Genomic DNA, 19582 nt, shown 5'->3' on the forward strand with positions numbered 1-19582 from the left:
ACGAGAAGCACCCATGGTATGTTTTGTCAGTTGAGGATGGATCACTGAGGAAGGTATTGCCTCCTTCTATGCACAACAGCTGCACAGTACAGTGACGGCTGGAATACACTACTGAACTAGGCCTGTTACTTATTGAGCCCCGTTATTCCGGGGAGCATTGCCACCTTCAGGCAAAACAAGCGCAAAGTTTGGCGGACGGGACTGCGTCGAAAGCCAATGCTGTCGTCTGACTTAGAGCTTTCGGCTGAGCATCGCCATCGCGGTGAGTCAGAACCCTAGCGGAACTGTTTTCTCTAGCCTGATGCATCCGCGGGGAGAATGTCACGTCTCATTTGTGATGTCCACACCGCAAACAACGAGTTGTGACTAGAGGTGTCGGCGTGCTGGCAGGGCAGTGTCCTCCGCCCCGAGTTCCCGCACTTGAGAAATAATCTCAAGGGCACTCCGGATAGATCTGAAAGAACAGTGCACACAACGCGGCTTCTACCCGTAGCACCAAACACGCAGTCTGCAGAAACAAGCTATACAGGACATCCCAACCAACAGCAAGAGGTTTCGATCTTCGGACGAATGGTGCAGCTGGAAATATTGCTGCACGCCATGCTGAGGTAGGAAGCCGAACGATGAGTGAATGCAGAAGTTGCATCGGACAAAGTGGCAACCCTTCACCGCGAATATCTGTGAACTGGTGAACATTCCACCTTGCAGCTAAGGCACAAAGATCAATGGAAGCAAATGCCTTTACAACTAGCAACCAGCAATGAGGGGGCACTACCGGATGGATTGCCTACTTCAACAGCTGCTTGCATTGCTGTCGCTTCGCACTGATATCTCCGGCTTCCTTCATGAGCTCCCCAAAGAGCTCTGGTTCATAGCACATGCACAGTAGAGAAACATCAGTGAATGTACACAAGCGAGGGTCCACCTACGGCCGCATACAACCGCTTGCACAAACGCTCATACCAAAACACTCGTTACATATCCCTTTCCGGCCGCCTGGCTAATTGGAGGTAGTATGCTCCATGTGTCAGTTGACGCTAGCTTGCTTTATCTGCACGCGGATTGACGCGTGTGATTGAAGCCTGCCTGACCTTCTCTGTAGAGCTGAGCTACTAGCTCTCTCTGTAGTACATCCTTAGCCGTGTTCACCATGAAGTACATGATCGCCTTCGGCACCGCATCAGCGACATTCTTCCTGAATGACGTACATTTTGACAAACCCAATTGTGCTTTCTCATGGAACACCATATCCAGATGCATTTGCTCAGACAACAATGAATACAACGCCACACCTACAAATGATAAGCATGCAACTTCCACATTCCACCCCCAAGTAAAGAACACAGTAACAGCGTCCTCCGTACTTTGAGCTCACTGCACATCCACAGCTTGGGTCGGGATGGTCATGAGGTGTGGGTGGGTGTCAGGCGATAAAGGCCTTCAACTTCCCTCAAGCAGTGCATGCATTTGCACGATGAGATGCGGGTGTACCATGATTACTGGTGTGTGTCGGAGAAGCCACGAACTCGATGTACGCACCTGACAATTTGAAAATAAGACCACAGCAATGACTTTATAAGTTCTGTCTCTATTTGCTCTCTGTCAGATGGGACGTCTGATGGCGCGACAACCGGCGGAACAGCCGGCATGCGAATGCCTGTACCTCCCTGAACAGATAAACCAGAAGGTGGGCACACTGCATAGCCTGTGGACGGCCTCATGCCGTAAATGTCGTGCGTACACCGTTGCACCCCGGGAAATATTCGCAAAGCTGCCAGTGCACTACTGATGAGTTTTGGACTACAAGGAAGTAGGTGGACACAACACAAGTGAGGTGAAGTTAATAGCGCGAGATGAAGAGTAGCAGTAAGGTAGCGCCGCAGCCACGAACCCGGAACCTGTCGAATGTAGTGGTAAGACGAGCTGTTCTCAGTACAGAAACACAACACAGGCCAGGAACCACAAAAAATCATGGAAGTAAGTTGAAGTACGCAAGGGCACTAGAAATTCATAGCGCTCGGTAACGGAGACAAGGACGCTGGAGGCTTCTTGGGCTCTCTGTCGACTGTGTAAGGGCAACACCATGCAATTGATGGTTATTGGATCATGTCTTCTGCTGCGCAGTGCTTACACTCTCTGGTGCACCTCTCAACTGAATTGGCATTCTCAGCCCGTTGAGTCGGTGGTGGCTGAGCGTGCTGTTGCTGCAGTTGAGGTTGCGGTGTTGCCGGAAGCACAACAGTTGATGAATTGTTTCTGCTTGCATGTGGAGAAGGTCGGGGGTTCTTAAGAAAACTGAAAAAGCCACCTTGATGTAATACACCTCCAACGCCCTGAATGAATGACGACTCCACAGACAGCTACCACGCGTTCCAAATGCGAAAAGAACTCGAAAAAAAGCACACAGCCACTTGCAAGCCTAACGGGCGAAATTGAATATTTCACGCATATGTGCAACACCGGGAGCAGTGTTCCTACACACAAATTCCCCTCGAGGCGACGGCGGTAGCTCTTTCTCTGACGGTGCGGGTGGCCTCCCACTTTGCTGCTGCTGCGGCGGTAGAGGAGGCTGCAAGCAGCTCCCTAAACCAGGCGCTGCGAGCAGATCAAAATGCACACTGACCCCGTAGCTTTCACGCGGCTGAACATTCTATGCTCCTTCGATTATCCCTACGTCATTTGGCGGGGCAGCAGTGCTTCATTGTGAACTACTGCGCATGTCACTCATTCATACCATAATCGCACTGTGCACTATTCTTTTGTTTTGCTTACAATAGGAGTCGCGTCTGCTGGAATTGCTTTCTCCAAAGAGGCCCGGAAGGGCTTTGTTGCTCATAAAGTCCGGATGATTCGTGTTTATGTAAGCCAGCTCAATCTGCAAGAAATACCCATAAATGACATTCCGCAACTCCACAACACACCCATAGCCTTTTGGCGAAACAAGCCATACGCGGTCCCATACCTGAATAATATTGTGAATCATTTGATTTGTGGGGGCCAGGCATCTCTTCAGAACCCCACACACGACTTCAAGAATGCGGTCTCTGAGATTCGTGAATCGAGACATCTCGGGAAGTTCAGATTTCTCAACAATCTTCTGCAGTTCGTCGTACACCTAAAGAACCCACAAAAGCATTTGCGTACATTTAAAAAGGCAAAATTTCCACGTACATACGAAGCTTTAAGAGGACACTCTGCGTAGCCCAGCCTAACTAATCGCCAAACCTGTTCCACACAAAGCAATGATGGGGTCTCCAACTGCTGAATTTGCTTCTTGACCAGGATTTCAAATGCACTCTCTGGCACAAATAGGGCAGCTTTGGGGCCCGTAGCGTTCCTGGAAGAAGCATGAAGACAAACAGTGAGCCAATTGCGAGAATCGGTACAGTCAACAACGTGCGCACAATAGACAAGAAGCAATGGCAATGATGCCTTGCAAAAGCAAACAGAATCCCTGGGAATCTCAGCGCAATTGGTCAATCAAAGCCCTCAGCATAGCCTGGGGTAACCGTAATGTGTGACGCAAACGCAGAAATCCTTCCCCACACTAGGCAACCTCTGGACAGCTGTTCAATTCCATCACAAGCATTCCTTCTACTGCGTTTCATTGCAAACAACAATATAAGGGCACTCACCGGATAGCGGTGCGAATTTCGTGATCCGTGAGACCGCTTAGCGGGTCGAACTCCGCCAAGGCTCGGCCATACCAATCATGGAATATGAAATTTATGCGGGCCCCGCCCATCAAATGATCCGAGGAGTGCTGAGACTGCAGCTTCCCGTCAATCGCATCCTGGGGAAAACGCAAAATCAACGGGAAACAACAGCGAAGTATTCGACGCAAGTAAAGGATCGGATCCCCTAGGGTGCAGTGCGCGCTGCAGCTAGCTTTGGTATGCGTTGCATACTTCGCCGCAATACTTTACCGCAATATAGTGCTGAGTGTGCAGGGGGGGTGCAGGGTGCCTGACCTGAAAGTTGCGGGCAAACTTGGAAAAGAAATGTAGGAGCAACGCCCCAGCGTTTCCTTTAGCCTCCAGCAGTGGATCCCCGTAGCCAGCCAGTTCTGCTTCTGCTTCTTGAAGCCTCTTCTGCAGCCTCTCACGCAGCTCCGGCAATGATTCCCGGATATGCTGCATCAGCACCTGAAACCCAACGGACCATTAGATGAGCACATGCACAAAGGTAATCTGTTAAGGAAAAAAAAGGAGTATCGCCTCGAACAGGTTTACGAATCGTAAAGTAAAGATGCACGCGAGATCGGTCCGTCGGGAATGAAACCAACGGGAATGGGGAATGGGGGACTTTCCTGATTCAACATTCGTGCAAGATATCGAGTGCCGCAACGGTTACCCAAGCTCTTGTACGCCGGGTGGCTCTGGAAAAACTTGGACTCTTCCTCTTGGGCGGCTCTTGGGGAAAGCTGCTCACGTGTCTGTGCGAGACTTCTACATACTACGCCTACAAATCTGTACACCCAAAAATCAACGGGAGGGTTGTTCACACAGAAGCAACAGACATACATCACTGCTTAGCTGTGTGCTTCATGGGCCATAGAACGCTTGTCTATCTAAAATCCAAGCTGGCATACTGTCGGGAAGCACGCAGTAAGTAAGCCGCAGTGATTCCACGAAAGAATTGAGTGACCCGAACGTACCCTCTCCTTAGTGGATAGACCTTCCCAAGAAGTATGTCAGCACAGTCACAACCTTCCTCCATCGTGTCAACTTTGGTAACCACTCCGATAGTGCGAATGCCTTCAGGGTCTGCTTCGCGGGCGATCTTCAGGCTGAAAATTTTGGGAAACGCAGTGCATGTATACAAAAAAACTAGACGAAGTCACGGGATTCAGCCTTCACAAAAACTAGATGGGCAGTCTAGTGCGTGCTCCAACACGGAAACCACAACTGTGAATGTATGTATTCACAGTCACCAGAAGAACCTGGTTGTAAGGAAGAATCAGCACCCGAATACGTAGAAAGTACCACACGCATCATGGCAGAAGAATCTTAGATGCACACAGAGAAATATCAATCGCGCAAGAGAAACATATTAAAGAAGCAACTTACCTATCAGAATTGGCGATATCTGTGTTGGCCGCCGTGATGGCAAGGATAACACAAGAGGGCTGACTTATATACTGCAAAACTATCTTGCGAATTTGCAGCTGCAGCAAAAGCAACACAAAATTCAAAGAGACAATTTTCATTACGCACGTTAGCAAAAGCCAGCCGCCGCAGGCTCGCGCTACTGTGGCAGAGACTACAGGACGGTGGACACCGAGCTTGCCAAACTGCCACCGCCCAGGAAGTATTGAAGATGTGCAGGAAGAACGATATACCTCAATATCTGAAGGCTGGTCCCCCACTGGCACTTTTGTAATGCCTGGCAAGTCCACGAGCGTCAAATCAATAACATTGGGGGAGAAAATCTTGAGGCAAATAGGGATGGGCGAGATGTTCTTGGAGCGACCTGTCACTCGTTCTGTTTCTCTCTCGATTTCCTTTCTTATTTGAGCAAAGTCTGTGAATCGGTGCCCTGGAGAATGGCTGAATTCCCCCCACTCCGCCGTTCCAGATGTGTGCTGCAGCTGCAGTGCAACGAAAACAATAGGACACAAGCGACACGCATACGATACACATAACCAAAGGCAGCAAAATTTTGGGGAGATCCAATCCGAAGAAGGCATACCAAAACATACGACATCCCACACTCGAGTATGAGCTTTGGCAGAGGCATGTGTGGAGTTTTACTTGGAGTATCAGTGGCCGTCTAGTGACAATACCGGTGCCTCGCGGAAGGAAATCCTTGCCAATCACCGCCTCTAGAACAGAAGATTTACCTACAGACTGTGCTCCTACGACTGCTATCTGAGGCAGGTCAAATGCTGTGCCCTCGCCGCTTCCCAGAGTCAGCAGGGCGTCTTGAAGACGGTTCATGATGGGGATTAGCTGCTCCATCTCAAGGGTCCAATCGACGAATCACTTGCGTCAACGGCCATATAACTTGCTGCATCGCTAAGCAGCAGCCTCAAACCTCAACGGAAGAGTACGGTGTGCTCTAAGCAGCTCGTGGGATGCGTTTGACTGTTACGTCCGAGGAGACCGAATGGATCCTGGGGCTCAACAGCTCGAAAATATCAGTAGCCGCAGCACCTCCGCCTATAACAGAGTAGGCGCGCATGTCAGGGAGTCCCAACAGCGTGGGAACTGGAGATCATCCGGCTAACGAGTGCTGCTCCCTAAGTATGCAGGGTCCGGAGACAAGCAGGTTAGACGAGGTAGCATATCTAGGCGACTTTTCACAGTTAAACAGGCACAGAAGGAAAAGTCTGCTCCAAAAACGTCTGACAATATTTGGGCAACTGCAATGAATTGCCTCAGCTCCTCACGTCGGTGCCCCAAACGCATGCATGGGGGGTCGGTTGAGCCTTAAGAGAGACTGTCTCCCAGAGAAGTCAAGCAAAAGCCTTCCCTATGTTCTACCGTCTCCCCAGTACAAAGGATTCTGGGCTAAAACTGCGAAAGAATACCATGGTGTCCAGGTCGCCGCCGACAGTCGGGAGAATCACAGCCCCGTCCACAATACGCAGAAGCAACAGAGAACGTCGGGCCATTAAGCCTTAGTGTAATGCACCGAAAGTGAGCGTTAAAACTATATGTGTGATCGCCAATCCAGTTTATATAGAAATTAGTTACTCGTGTGTTAAACATATTGTTGGCGTGTAGCACGGTGCAGCAGCAGCTGTCCGTTACAGCCTAGCCACCTTTTAGTGACAGTGAAATCCTGGACCTCAGAACACATCGGTTTTGTTAGTAAGGTCGTGACGCTGTGAACAAGCTGTGGTGTTTGTCACAAAGTGTGGAGGTGTTGAGTGCTCTACTCGCCACTATTTCGAAGGTAGTTAGTACTCGCGAAACGTGCTACCCTACTGGAAAGAGTCCCTCCCCACTGTGCGCCAGCAACAATCTACTAAGGATATTGCTACACAGGTCATCCTACAGCTAGATACCCCAGGCTGTGGAGAATGTTTTCGAGCGCCTATACAGTGCCGTGACATCTACCGGTTTGTGTACAAGTGTACAAACCTCCGTGCTTCTAGGTTAATATACAGGTGTCCTGAAGCGACCCCCGATGGACTACCGTGAGAGCCTGCGGAAGCATTTCCGAATTGTCCGAACGGGTGTAAACGACTATACTTAAAGCTGCCGAAGCAGCAAGATGTTTCCCACCATTGGTGCCGTGTGCGTCCGCGCGGGTGCGCACTCATCACCCTTTGACCGATTTGCAGAAGAAGCAGTGTGCACATGACAGCGCCAGCAGTCAGGTGCAACAGAGCACCATCGGTGCTAGCGAATGCATGGGCTTCCGCACTTCTGTTTCGGAAAAAATAAGGCTGCTATCCCTGCTGAAAAGGGGTTAGCATGTTGGTAATCTTTTTCCCGTCGTAAGGTCAATGGTGCCAAAGTCTATTGGGCTAGGGATCAAGAAAGCGATGACGCTATCTGTAGGCTATCTGTAGCGCTGTACAGCCAGCAAAAGCCCTTACCTATAGACCTAAACAAAGCATACCCACCTAAATCCCCCATTTTCAACCGCCACCCTTTCCCCCCCAGTTCGGAGGAGGGGCAACAGGAAAACCTTCTTCCCCGAGGTATTACCCCCCATCGAAGGCATACCCCTAGAAACACCAATGAAGCTCCATAAATGGCTCTGTCGTGGCACTGATGTGCGAACGTCTCGGGGGTCGTCTCGTGCCAGCTTCCCTCTGCGCTCGAGCATTATGGGGTGCACGATAACAAATGCCGTCGCCACACGCATCTTTGATTGTTAGAAGCCATTCGATATCTCTTCTGGAAGGTAATTGTGCAAGTCTTGCCCTCTGCCTGCTCTTCTCAAAATCGAACTGATTTGCCCCACCGATTTTTTGCTCGTTGTCATCATGCCAAGGTTACGCTCTCGCCTGAGCAGGTCTAGCAAAATTTGCTGGGCCAGACTTCGCTGGGGAACATCTAGACTGCGAACACCTCAGCTGCTTCCGATTAAACTGCAGGAGGGCCTGGAACTTTTCAAGCATCATTCGCGTGTTCTTTCCGTAAGTCGTTTCAAGATCCTCTTGGTCATCACTCTTCATTACACCTTCATCACAATCTGTCAGGTCACTTCCATCTGTTAGGTAAAAGCCCGCATGGGAACTGAACAGCGGCAGCACCACACAAAAATATATTAAATTGAACCCTCTCACCAGAGACCAACCAACGAAAAGTATCTAAGTATCTACTGCCCAGCTATATTACTACAAAGTGCGGCGTCCTACATGTCCGGGCACTCAAGCATTGGGCAGCAATCGTCCCCGCAATACTTTGTCTTTGCTTGTTCGAGTTCTGCCTTTGCAGTTGCAATTCTCGCCTTCGCCTCGGCTGCATCAAGAGTCTCCTTCTTATATCGCTTTGAGGTGCGCTGTTGCTTGCTTCCACGTCTCGACTCTCTGGTTGCACGATGCTGCCGGCGGTTACGATGTTGCTGCTGAAGGCGTTCTGCCTCAGCGGAAACCTCATCTCCCTTCTGTGGCTGCTTCTGCTCCTGTCTGCCCTTTGTACAGGGATGAAGTCGCAGACCAAACTGTACAACTGATTGCGCTGCCCGCATGCCAGTGTCGAATCTGAGCGCAAGATTCAGAATTAAACAGACAGATGAAAGTGGTGAATGCAGATCAAGAGTCACTTTTACCGCTGGAACGACTTAATGGGCGTACACAGCTAACAGCAACTGAACATGACGACACCAAAATGTGCATCTTACGCTCCGTCGACACATTGGCTATAAGAATCAGAGCAAAATTCTCCAGCGAACGCTACGCGAGGAGCTTCTAAAGGATGCGGTGCCCTCAACCAGCGCCAGTGAGTTGCCATGTCAGCTCCAGGTTTCTGAAGTTACACCCAACATGGTCGCTTCCACCCGCACATGAAAAACGTTAACAGCTGTGCAGCACTATGTCTGAATGTTCCTCCAGCTATGCAGGCAATCTGACTTACTGGATATGAGTACGAGCCCCTGGAGTACTTATCGGAATGCCATCGGGTAACGACAGAGGCTACCAGGGCTGGACGCGGGACGTAACCGAACAATTTTCGGAGGTCATCGAGTACCTCTTGTGCCACCTGAACAAAAATTTGCTCATTCAGGAGACCCATTTCACAAGCAAAAGTAGCATTGACTGCTATTCTTCCCTAGTTCCATCATAGCCAAATCCCCTCGACTGTGACTACAAGCCTAGGCATCGCATCTATGCTAGCTGCAGCATTTTCGTTGTTTTCCTTCATCGTTTCTTCGCCTTTACGTATCAACCCATTCGTTACTCTTGCTTGCGAGCTCATACGACTATGCTATCCTACCAAGTCGATCGCCGTTGGCGATATGACTAACCTCTTCGTCAGTTAAGGAGTCAATGGCCAGGGATGCTGGGGGAAAAAGATGCGCCAGAATGCATCCCTTTTCCCCGTACGCATGCAAATTCAAATATTGGAAGCGCGAATATGGAGAAGAAAATGAAGGGGTCGACCTTGACCAGAAGACGTCGGAAGGCGCAACCCGTAGTACCACCTGTACGATAACACATTCCCAGCAGTCTCGGCAACCTCAACATCCCCGCTTAATCATCAAAAACCACGCCTGATACGTGAATGACAGACCAAATTGGTCATCTGAGAACAAATCCTGCGCTTTTCAGCAACGGAGGAGGGGCCACGCCGTCGAAAGCCCGCCCACCTTGTTGTGCACTCCCATGCCCACAGCCGCCAGGGCCGCCACCTTCTCGGCTGGGAGCGGTGGCTGAAACGTTACGCAGGCGGCCGCTCCCTCATCTTCTGGAGGTTGCTGTAGCAACGATACTGGCAACGCTACGAGAACAAACCGGGAACGGAGCCTTAGGCACAGAGCACAGGGCACGGCAAAACAATAAGCGGGGTGTTATGCATACGCAAAGTCACGACGAAACAACTCAAACTGAAATCTACAGGAGGGGCCTCAGCAGCTCGTGGAAACTGATGCTTGTGCCTCACTCTTGCGCCTCATTAGAGTTGTCGTCGGAGTGGCATCGGACAAGACAAGGGAACGGAGAGTCTTCTTCCGAAACAGAGACAGAGGAGACGCGAGTGTTAAGACGGACTCGTTCTGGCGACAACTGCCCCCGAAGCATGTCCACTAACCACCTCCAGCTCATGCAGATGCTGCAACCAAAGCTCACCCCAAACAACAGAGAACACTGCTAGTGAGCCCTCGAGCTTTCCCACGAGCTTTCCCACTAGACTGGGACTATTGAGAGTGAAGAGCACATATTCCAAAACCCGTCCCATGGAAAATACTTACAGATCGGAAGATACGGAGGGAGGAATTGCCGCAAAAGGCCTAACAACCTGCGACTTCTTTCTGTCTCTCTCCGCAAACGCGAACGACAAATTCTTGGCATATCGCTGCAAGCCCGGCCCTGAAAAGCGACAGACGCCGGAGAAACAGGAAGTGATTTGATGCAGACACAACAGAAAACTCACAACCGAATCCCGTCCGCTAGCCACACTGGAAACGTACAGGTAAGGAGCCGATACTTCGGGCTATGATATCTCTCGACGTCACGCTTGAGCTTGGGGGACTGGAAGAATGCAAAAAAAGCAGCGCTGACATCCCTTAATGGAGCTACGAAGCCGAACCGACTTCGTAGCATTCGGACGACCATTGCCTCCACCTGGCAAGCGCAGCATTCGCCTACAGCAATTTCACCTTCACTGCGGTTGTCACTGCTCTTATCGACCCCGGATATCGCTAAAGAACACAAGCTCTTCAGTCGCTGCAAGAGCGTCGCCACCAGCCCCTTCAACGCCGATGGCAAATCCAACGACTCAAACGTGTTCTGATGAGGTGGGATATCTAGACTCCCGGACTCTCCGTGATGCTTTTCGCAAGCAAACGGGAAACCACAAGGGGCTGAAGGGGCCGCTGAATCCGTTGTTCCTTCGGTTTCCAGAAGGGAATTCGCTTCCCTGTTAAGCAGTGTGAGAACGGAAACGGATGGCCCTCTCTCCTGCTGCCCCGCAGTCAACGACACAGGCGTGGCCAGACGCGAAAAAAGAGCATGAGCAAGCGACACCACTAACATGGAAAAACGCCTCCCCCCCGTTAGCCAATCGAAATAATACGGATTTTCCCATCCAGTCTCTCCAGGAACTACTGCAACGCGACACTCTGGAGAAGCAGCAGCAAGATGATACACGCTACAACCCCTTCTACGGGGTTTCAACCTGACGTCATTCTCGTTCCCCGTCAGCCCATGCATGTAGCTTGCCCCTCCATCCACGCAGACACTGCCATCCTTCCCTGATTTTCCCTTTTTACCAGATTCTTTCCGGTCAATTCTCCTCTGCTGCAGCTGCTCCTGCTCCTCCGGAGACGCTGGAAGCGTGACCGACCACACGCGCCCACCCAAACGACCTCTCGCCTCTATCAACTGGTAATCCACCCCTGCCCTCTGGCAGTGAAGGGCCCCTGCCAAGCCCGCAACACCTCCGCCTACAATCAGCACGTCGAAGAAACGGGCCGGACGACCACTGGCTGAACGTTCGTTCCCGTTACTGTTGGAATCCTCCACCTTAGTGTCGACTGCCACAAACTCGTCTCCCGCTGCAACTCCACCACTCCCCGCAGCATTCGCACCGAAGCTGCCTGTTCCTGGGGGCCCCTGTGTAGGGGGGGGCGGGGTGCGGCCTGCCCCTTCCCCGGCCCCCGCACCTGTCCCGCTCGCACCCCCGGCGGAAGGACCACCAGTGCCTGCGCCACCGCCTGGGCCTCCGCCACCGCCTCTGTCCGATTCAGAGTCAGACGAGTCACCAGTGTCCTCGCTGTCTTCATCGTCATCGCCTTCTCCCTCGATGTCGTCTTCTCCCTCTTCATCATCATCTTCCGTCCCAGCTGCTTGTCCGGAGGCTCCTGACCCGGGTTTTGTTGTACTACTCCCCGGGACACCGGACGAGGCAGCAGCACGCTGTTGCTGTTGTTGCATACGGAGGAGGAGCAGCTGCTGCTCCTGCAGCTGCTGATGAAGAGACGCAGCTCCGCCTGTCTCTCCCTGTAGCTGTCCCCCCGTTCTGGGAAGCTGCTGTTGCTGCGCCGGCGTTGCTGTTACGTTGTCCGCCTTGCCCTGTCTGTTGGCATCCGGCGTCGCGGGTTGGTGAGCAACCTTCTGCAGCGGAGCCGCAGAAGCAGCATTCGCTGCTGCTGGAGCTTTCCCCTGTATCTCCTGATGCTGCTGTAACTGTTGCCAGGGCTCCTGTGGTGATGCGCAAGTATTTCGCTGCAAGTCCCACACGTTCAAATAACAATAGAACTTGGGGCGAAGGGCCTCAGCATCCACCTCTGGGGGTAGTCGGCGCCACTTTTTGCACGAACGACACTCCAGCCACTTGCCACCTCGCTCTGCTGTTGATGCCGCAGTTGTCTCTGGCACTCCTTCACGCCGTTCTGCAGTGCCGGCAGCCGCTCCACCTGCGGTGGAAGCCGCTGCTACGGCCGCCCCCGGAGCGCCAGCAGCCGTATTGGGCGTGGCCCTGCGGGCAACGTCGAGCAGCCGAACCTGCTGCTGCTGCAGCAATTGCAACTGCTGCTGCTGTAGCAACTGTAGCTGCTGCAACTGGCCCCCAGCTCCAGCAGAAGTCGATGCCCCTGGGTGTTGCTGCTGTTGGCCTTGCGGGAGCTTTGCTTGCTGCAGTTGTTGCTGCAGTTGCAGCTGCTGTTGTGCACCGGGCGTGGCACTGCGTTGCCCAGATGCAGCAGCAGCAGCAACCAGCTGCTGCTGTCGAAGCAACTGCGTTGGTGGATCAGCCTTCGGGTCAGGTTTTGTTGCTTCTGGAACCCTAGAAACAGTCGTAGTGCGCTGTCTTTTTGCTGCGCTCTGTTGGAGCTGCTGCTGCTGCCTCTGGAGTGCCGCTGCTGCTTCCAGGAGCCGCTGTTGACTCTGCTGCTGCTGTTGCTGATCCTGCTGTGCAGGATCAGGTTCCTCAGGAGCTTCGCACGAAGCAAACTGGGGAGCCCAAGTGTTCATTCGGCAAAACCACTTGTCGCTGGTGATCGGATTAGGGGCTCGTCTCCACTTGTTGCACGCGTCGCATTGTACCCAATTGTCGTACACCACCGGCGGTTGCTGCTGCAGCTGCTGCAGCAATTGGTGCTGTTGCTGCTGTAGCTGCTGTAGAAGTTGCTGCTGTTGCGCCTGCTGCATCTGGTGCTGAAGTTGCTGCTGTAACAACTGCTGCTGTAGGGCAGGAAGGTTGCTTGCGGCACCTGGACCACCCCTTTGCTGTTGCTGTCCCAGTTGTTGTTGTAGGAGGTTCTGTCGCACAAGCGCAGCAGCAGACGCAGCAGCATCCGCAGGAGGGATGAGCCCTGGAGCAAGAACAAACGATCCTTCTGAAGCTGCTGCCGAACCCTGCGACGGCAAAAACGACTCTAGGTGAGATGGATGGGCTGATGTATACTGTCTAGCGGTTTACAGCTACGCGAACGATACAATGGGCTTGCGAAACATCTAGAGGTTCCTCATATCAACAAGATCGACTTACTGCATCTCCTGAGCAATTGCCACTTTGAACTGGCCGCTGCACCGCCGCCGTTCCCTTTGACGTCGCCCTGGACTTTGCCTTCGCCTTCGCCTTGGGTCTAGGAGCAGCACCACCACCGAGACGTTGTTGCTGCAACAGCTGCTGCTGCTGTAGTTGCTGCTGCTGAAGCAGTTGTTGCTGCTGCCGTGTAGGCTGCTGCTGCTGCATCTGCGCGGCCGGGTCTGGCTGCTCCGGGACACTGCAGGAAGCGTAGCGACGGTCCCAAGTGTTTTGCTCACACACCCAACTTGGCAGTGTTATTTCGTAAGGAGCGACGCGCCATTTGTCGCAGCGGTCACACTGCAGAGAAGGCAAACACAAGCAGCAGCACAAACAGGTGTGCCGTCTCTTCAAAAACACCTACCATGGAGGAGAGAGGAAGTTTTACACCACCGCTAGGAATGGACAAATTAAGCAGTTCTCAATATGCTGAGTTCAATAAAGCACCTAAGTGGGCGGAAGTGTAGCAACAGCAGGAAAACAAAAGCATGAACAAATATCCTACCTGGACCCAATGAACCTTCTCAGGTTCTTGCTGCTGTTGTTGTTGTAAGAACTGCTCCTGCTGCTCCAGGTGCAAGAGCCGCTGCTGAACTCCAGATGCACCAGTCGCACCCTGAAGCTTCGCCGTGATACCCTGCTGCTGCTGCTGCATCCGCAGCAGTTGCTGCTGCACGTGCAGGTTGGCAGGTAACTGATTCTGTGGGAACTGCAGGCGAGGCTGCTGAGCAGCAGCAGCCTGTGCTGTAGGAGCTGTCGTTCCCCCAGCTTGGGGCTGCTGTTGCTGTTGTTGCTGTTGCTGCCCCTGTTGAAGCCCCATTGTCAACAGCGGCTGCTGCTGGGCTCCCTGCTGCTGCTGTTGCAAGGCCATTGCGTATTGTGCGGCAGGAAAAAAATTCCCGTATTGGCCAAGCTACGCCGGGCAAAGTCTCAGACTGTCATACCTAGGCCTCGACTAGCTATGTCGGAAAGCGTAGACGCCCAGGTAGTGTGTGTACTGGACGACACAGCACGACCTAAGAGCACTCGGCATGGGAGCGCGGGAACTGAAGAACTCGATATTGGAGTGGGCGGACACCCGCCAGAGAAAGAGAAGAGTCGAACCTCGAAGCGATCAACTAAACTCGAGCGCAAGCCAAGTCGAAAAGGGCGCAGCATAGGGTACTCAAAATGGCTGCTGGCCACAACTTACGAGTTGTCGCTTCGCCGCCCCCTCCACAGGCCAGACGTATTCTGCCTGTGAAGAATCTGACAAGTTCTATCCAATGAATTGAAAAGAAACGCCATCTCCCCCTTGGACAGCGATGCCAGCTGTGGCTACTCCAGTGGCAGGCCACAGCCGCATGAGAGTTCACGTGGGGGGTGAGGGTGCGACTGCTGCCTGCTGTGTGGCAGGGTCCCTGGCGTCTTACCGCCCTTTATCGCTCCAGATTGTCTTTTCTTTTCTGCTTCACAACGCCATGTGGACCCTGTACATGCATGCTTCAACGGATTGCCTATGGAGCTTAGAAGAGCGGCAGACCCCCACATGGCATTATAGTTGCTGCAGCCCGGCTCCACTTACGCAGCCCGTCGAGACCGGCATCGGCAAGCCACCCTGTTTTACGGTTGAATAATTTTAGTGGATTTAGTTCTCCCTCATGACCATGTGCAGCAATCTGAACCCTGGGTCGTCCATAATATTCATGGAGGGTGTCTGCTTGCAAGTGTGCGTAGAACGTTGTAACGAAGGAACATTCGCTGCGTTACGGTGTGCATCAGCTGCGCATCTTTAGTTCTCATTATATTTTAGCTCATTTTCATCTCCCTCTAGTCTAAGTTTACTCCCCACTTGCCCAGTAGTACAGTGTCTAGTGCGAGGCGGCCAAGACTGTCTCAAGTGTGCAGGTGGACCCATACATGGTCTTTGTACACTAGCGATACGCAAGCGAACGTTCTCAACGACTGTCTACATTGTTTGTACATACAGCTGGGAAACTTCGTTTGGGCCTGCATGTGGGGTTGCCGTGCACCTCGAGTTGCAGTGAGCCGCGTTGCAGCACGCCGCAAGGCAAGCTGCCTGCTCTCCCTCAGTTCCAGCCTTTTGAGCCACTGAGCTCAGGATTCCTAAGGATTAGGGAATTCGGTCTGTTGCATCTAAGGATATCTCGTCTTGGGTATTTCGGCTCCATAGCAGCCCACAATGAGCATTAAGGAATACAGTTGCAACTGTTATCCCGTATGCTAGTAGCAGGGGCGAGAAAAGGGTTGTTTTATCTAAGCGACTGTTGCATAGCCTATCCGCAGTTGGCACGCCATTACACAGCCAACCTGCACGCAAGGAGGAAGCCTGCACGGACACAGACGTTTTCAACCCCTCCCTGCAGTGTTAGTGCATGCAGCAAATAATAGCCGGTTGTACTTACATTGGGGGTTTCTCGCGCTGAATAAGCTGCAGCAGGGTGTGTCGCAGTTGTTGAGATGCCGCCATCTGTCCCTTAACATCAGAACATCAGTGACACCTGGATACTAGTAGATGTGTGAGCGCGATAATGCAGGTATGCCGTTAGATGCCCAGCGAGCACGATTGGGCTTGTAGTCGAGAATCAGTGAGATGGTACACATTTTAGTGGTCCAGACAGCATTTGTACACTATACGGTAGGGTCGGCGGAATCCGGGCCTAATGGGGTAAGGAGCAACAAGGATGCAAACCACTGCAGAGGCAAGGAACGACCGGCATATGCATGCAACACGTCGTTATGGACTTATGAAGACAGCGGTTTGTGGGGATCCGACCCAGGTAACGGCTGAGAAGCAGCTGATGGAGTTTGAAAACTGCTAACTAGCACTTTTGGGCACAGTCCAGTGCTAGCAGAAAAAACCAGGGGGAGGTGGTGCATTTGCGTTCGAATTAAGCCGTTCAACAAACCCGCGGTGAACCAAAAATGCAAGACGCCCCACGAACTATTTGGCTTCTCGCATGGTTTAGCAGGTTATTCATTATTAGATTATTAAAAATCGTTAACGCACTTCTGCATATCTCAGTAGATCCTGGCTGCCAGGAGCAGGACTGCGTCCCTTACCCGCACTCTACGCTTTTCTCCAAGTGGGAATGGTGGCAAATGCACATTTGAAAAATGTGCAGAATAATTGGGAAATTCCACAGTAAATCTCTCCCACGTCCACTTCTCGTTGCTGGTATTTGAAGATGGCACATGGGACACAACAGTTGTTCTCGTATCCATCCGGGGAAATAGGATGACTCTACCTCGGAGACATGAACTTTTGATACTGATTGACCACCCTACTTGCTAAATTCTGTGATGATGTTTGCTAGGCTTTGCTTCTGAAGCCATTCGTAGATCCCGGTATTTTAGCAAACATCTCGGAACACACGGCAGTAGCCTTTTAATGGATTCGCATGTGCGAGGTTGGGTCAGAAAGCATGTACATCAACCCGAAAACTCCTTGTGCAGCCATATGTAAAAAATTCAGTCCCTGCAAAGCCGAGCTTCAGCAATCTGGGAGTGAGCGGAAAAACAAGGGACATCGATTTGTCCATCACACAGCTGTTTGTAGTACATATTAAGGGTGATCAAGCACAGAAACTGTAACTTGCTATCGTAATTATTGTCATCGGCATCTTGCCGTGTGCTAGACAGTCTGTTGGTGGAGGACACTGCTCAGGTCACTGTGGCTAATGAAGATAGAGAAGCTGCGGCACCGTATTACTACGCCGCTTTAGCTTACCGGCCATTAAACACACTGTCGAAGGGGCCTAAGCCAACTGTGGGCCTCCACGCATATAAACAACCCTATTATGGAATAGAAAATACTCGTGGCCCGTGATGAATCAACTCAGCCACAGGGCAACATATCGATCTTTTTTGCCGGAAGTGATTATAAGGAACCCTTCAACAAGCTGATGCGCAGCTACCGTGTGTAATGAGGAACAGCGGAGACTGCAACGACCCGTAAGGACGAACGAGAACCATGCGCTATAGCTGCTCATCAGTTTGTGAAGAACCGCCCCATAAAACCTTCCGGAAAAACATAATCGATTTGTTGCCGTGATTTCGTTGAATTGGTTCGTCACGGGCCGGGAGGATAGAGTGTGCTTTGTACTAGATGATGAGTGCAGTGGTATCGTGGGCTAGAGCTGAATCTGCGAACTGGAGGTTGCAACTGCGTCTCGGCTTCTTGCTGGAACCACCCACTACTCTTTCAGGCATGTTAAGGTGTACTGAGAAGCTTCTCCCAATGAAACTACTTATTGGAACAAGTGGTATAGCAAAATACAAATTGCCATAGAGAACTTATTCGGTGCTTCCAACGGCTTTCTGACAGAGAAAGCCAAGATCAGTGGGATAATAAAAAGGAAAAACCAGAGCTAAGTAGTAAATAAGTTAGAGCTCTCTGCCTGGTTTGGGCGTCTATAATGAGGTTAAAGAACTAAGTTCGGAGTGAGAACGCTCCTCAGCGTATTGAGTAGATGAGCCACGTGAAAGGCAGCACTACGAGATGACAGGAATAAGAAAAGAAATAAATGAAGCAAAACACCTACTCTGCGACCTAACAACTTGGCGAAAACTCGCGAGACTGTTGGTTCATTTGCCGCCGCTGCAGAGTAGAAGCTATAAACGCGAATGAAAAAGGGCAATCCCCAATAGTCAGAATATTAGGAATGCACGCTTGAAGACTGGGTGGAGGAAGTAACTGACTCCAAACGGAGCTACAAGCATAGGTAGCCCCACATTAGGAGTCCAGCTCTCCTAGAATAAGGCATCCGGAGCAGGGATGGTAACTAGAGGTTAAGTACCTCGGTATGGTTACAGCATTACACCTGTGGCCATTTCCTCGTCTGAATAATTGAACCAACACCACCTAGAGATAAACGCACTCACGAATATGCGAGAACCCTCAAATGAGGGTGATTTGGATAACATACAATGTTCACAGTCAGCTGAATCACGTATACGTCTGGGCTAATCGCCGCCTTTCGAGAGCTACATTGCCGAAGCCAACAGTGGATGGACGAACACCAGCGCTCGCGGCGGTCAGGTACAGGAATTTACAGACTAAACACTTCCAAAAAGGACACCCCCTCAGCTATTCGAATACAAAACCATTCTGGAGCTTATGCTCAAGGCGAAAACAATCTTCCAGACACTGAAGAGTGCTGCTGCACGAACGAAGCAAGACCGTTTGCTGTTCGCTCTCCCATGAACTCGATGGGCGTGTCCGAACCCTTCTTGAAAAACCAGACCGTTGGGAATCCCGTCACCTTGTACTTCTCATCTGGTAGCCTGTTGGCAGATCCGTCCATCTTCGCCACCACTAATGCCTCGTTTGCTGACTTCGACTCAGCTACAAGTTTCGCGAATTCTTCGTATGTAGGTTCCAACTTCTTGCAGTGTCCACACCAGGGAGCGTATACAAGCAGCAGAACGTCCTGCACAATGCGCCAACATCACATCAAGCATCTCAATCCACAGCTGCACACTCCCGAAAACAACGTCGCCAACCACTATCAAACATAGCATTCCAACTAAGCAAAACACTACTCTTCCCCTCACATCTTCTAAGACACCGCTGCACTTTTCCATAGACCCAATACACTCCTCAACAATCATGATCCACATAACACCGTCGAATTCACAACTGAGTCCTCAATCACCTTGCCGGAATCAAGTACTTGCGACTTGAACGTATCACCAACCACGACTTTCACTGGGCCATCATTCGTCGTTGGTGCAGGTTGTGATACAGCAACTGGAGCCGGTGGAGCAGGGATCTTCATCTCGATTTTGGTGGTTGCGTGCTGCTGCACGAACGAAGCAAGACCGTTTGCTGTTCGCTCTCCCATGAACTTGATGGGCGTGTCCGAACCCTTCTTGAAAAACCAGACCGTTGGGAATCCCGTCACCTTGTACTTCTCATCTGGTAGCCTGTTGGC

The 19582-nt window shown here is 51.6% G+C and overlaps 3 protein-coding genes across 3 annotated transcripts; all 3 read right to left on the bottom strand.

Moving 5' to 3' along the window:
- Nucleotides 1–366: 366 nt before the first annotated feature.
- EMWEY_00008800 (dynamin-like protein, putative) lies at nucleotides 367–5960 on the bottom strand (the record flags this gene model as incomplete). Its single annotated transcript, XM_013482253.1, has 15 exons — nucleotides 367–454; nucleotides 792–864; nucleotides 1092–1195; nucleotides 1540–1667; nucleotides 2132–2388; nucleotides 2479–2595; nucleotides 2773–3115; nucleotides 3226–3337; nucleotides 3636–3793; nucleotides 3972–4145; nucleotides 4286–4469; nucleotides 4658–4789; nucleotides 5070–5167; nucleotides 5342–5590; nucleotides 5862–5960. The coding sequence occupies 15 exons, from the start codon at nucleotides 5958–5960 to the stop codon at nucleotides 367–369; spliced, it is 2316 nt and encodes a 771-aa protein (XP_013337707.1).
- A 1991-nt stretch (nucleotides 5961–7951) lies between these two features.
- Nucleotides 7952–14517, bottom strand: EMWEY_00008810 (hypothetical protein, conserved; the record flags this gene model as incomplete). Its single annotated transcript, XM_013482254.1, has 10 exons — nucleotides 7952–8195; nucleotides 8318–8662; nucleotides 8803–8927; nucleotides 9427–9603; nucleotides 9769–9925; nucleotides 10062–10229; nucleotides 10369–10486; nucleotides 10588–13378; nucleotides 13608–13946; nucleotides 14152–14517. 10 exons carry the CDS (start codon nucleotides 14515–14517, stop codon nucleotides 7952–7954), a joined length of 4830 nt encoding a protein of 1609 aa, XP_013337708.1.
- A 4252-nt stretch (nucleotides 14518–18769) lies between these two features.
- EMWEY_00008820 (hypothetical protein, conserved) lies at nucleotides 18770–19426 on the bottom strand (the record flags this gene model as incomplete). The annotated part of the gene is made up of 2 exons (XM_013482255.1): nucleotides 18770–19078; nucleotides 19304–19426. The coding sequence occupies 2 exons, from the start codon at nucleotides 19424–19426 to the stop codon at nucleotides 18770–18772; spliced, it is 432 nt and encodes a 143-aa protein (XP_013337709.1).
- Nucleotides 19427–19582: the final 156 nt, after the last annotated feature.

Source organism: Eimeria maxima, genomic scaffold, assembly GCF_000499605.1.
Source record: "Eimeria maxima Weybridge genomic scaffold, Emw_scaff56, whole genome shotgun sequence".
Lineage (NCBI taxonomy): Eukaryota > Apicomplexa > Conoidasida > Eucoccidiorida > Eimeriidae > Eimeria > Eimeria maxima.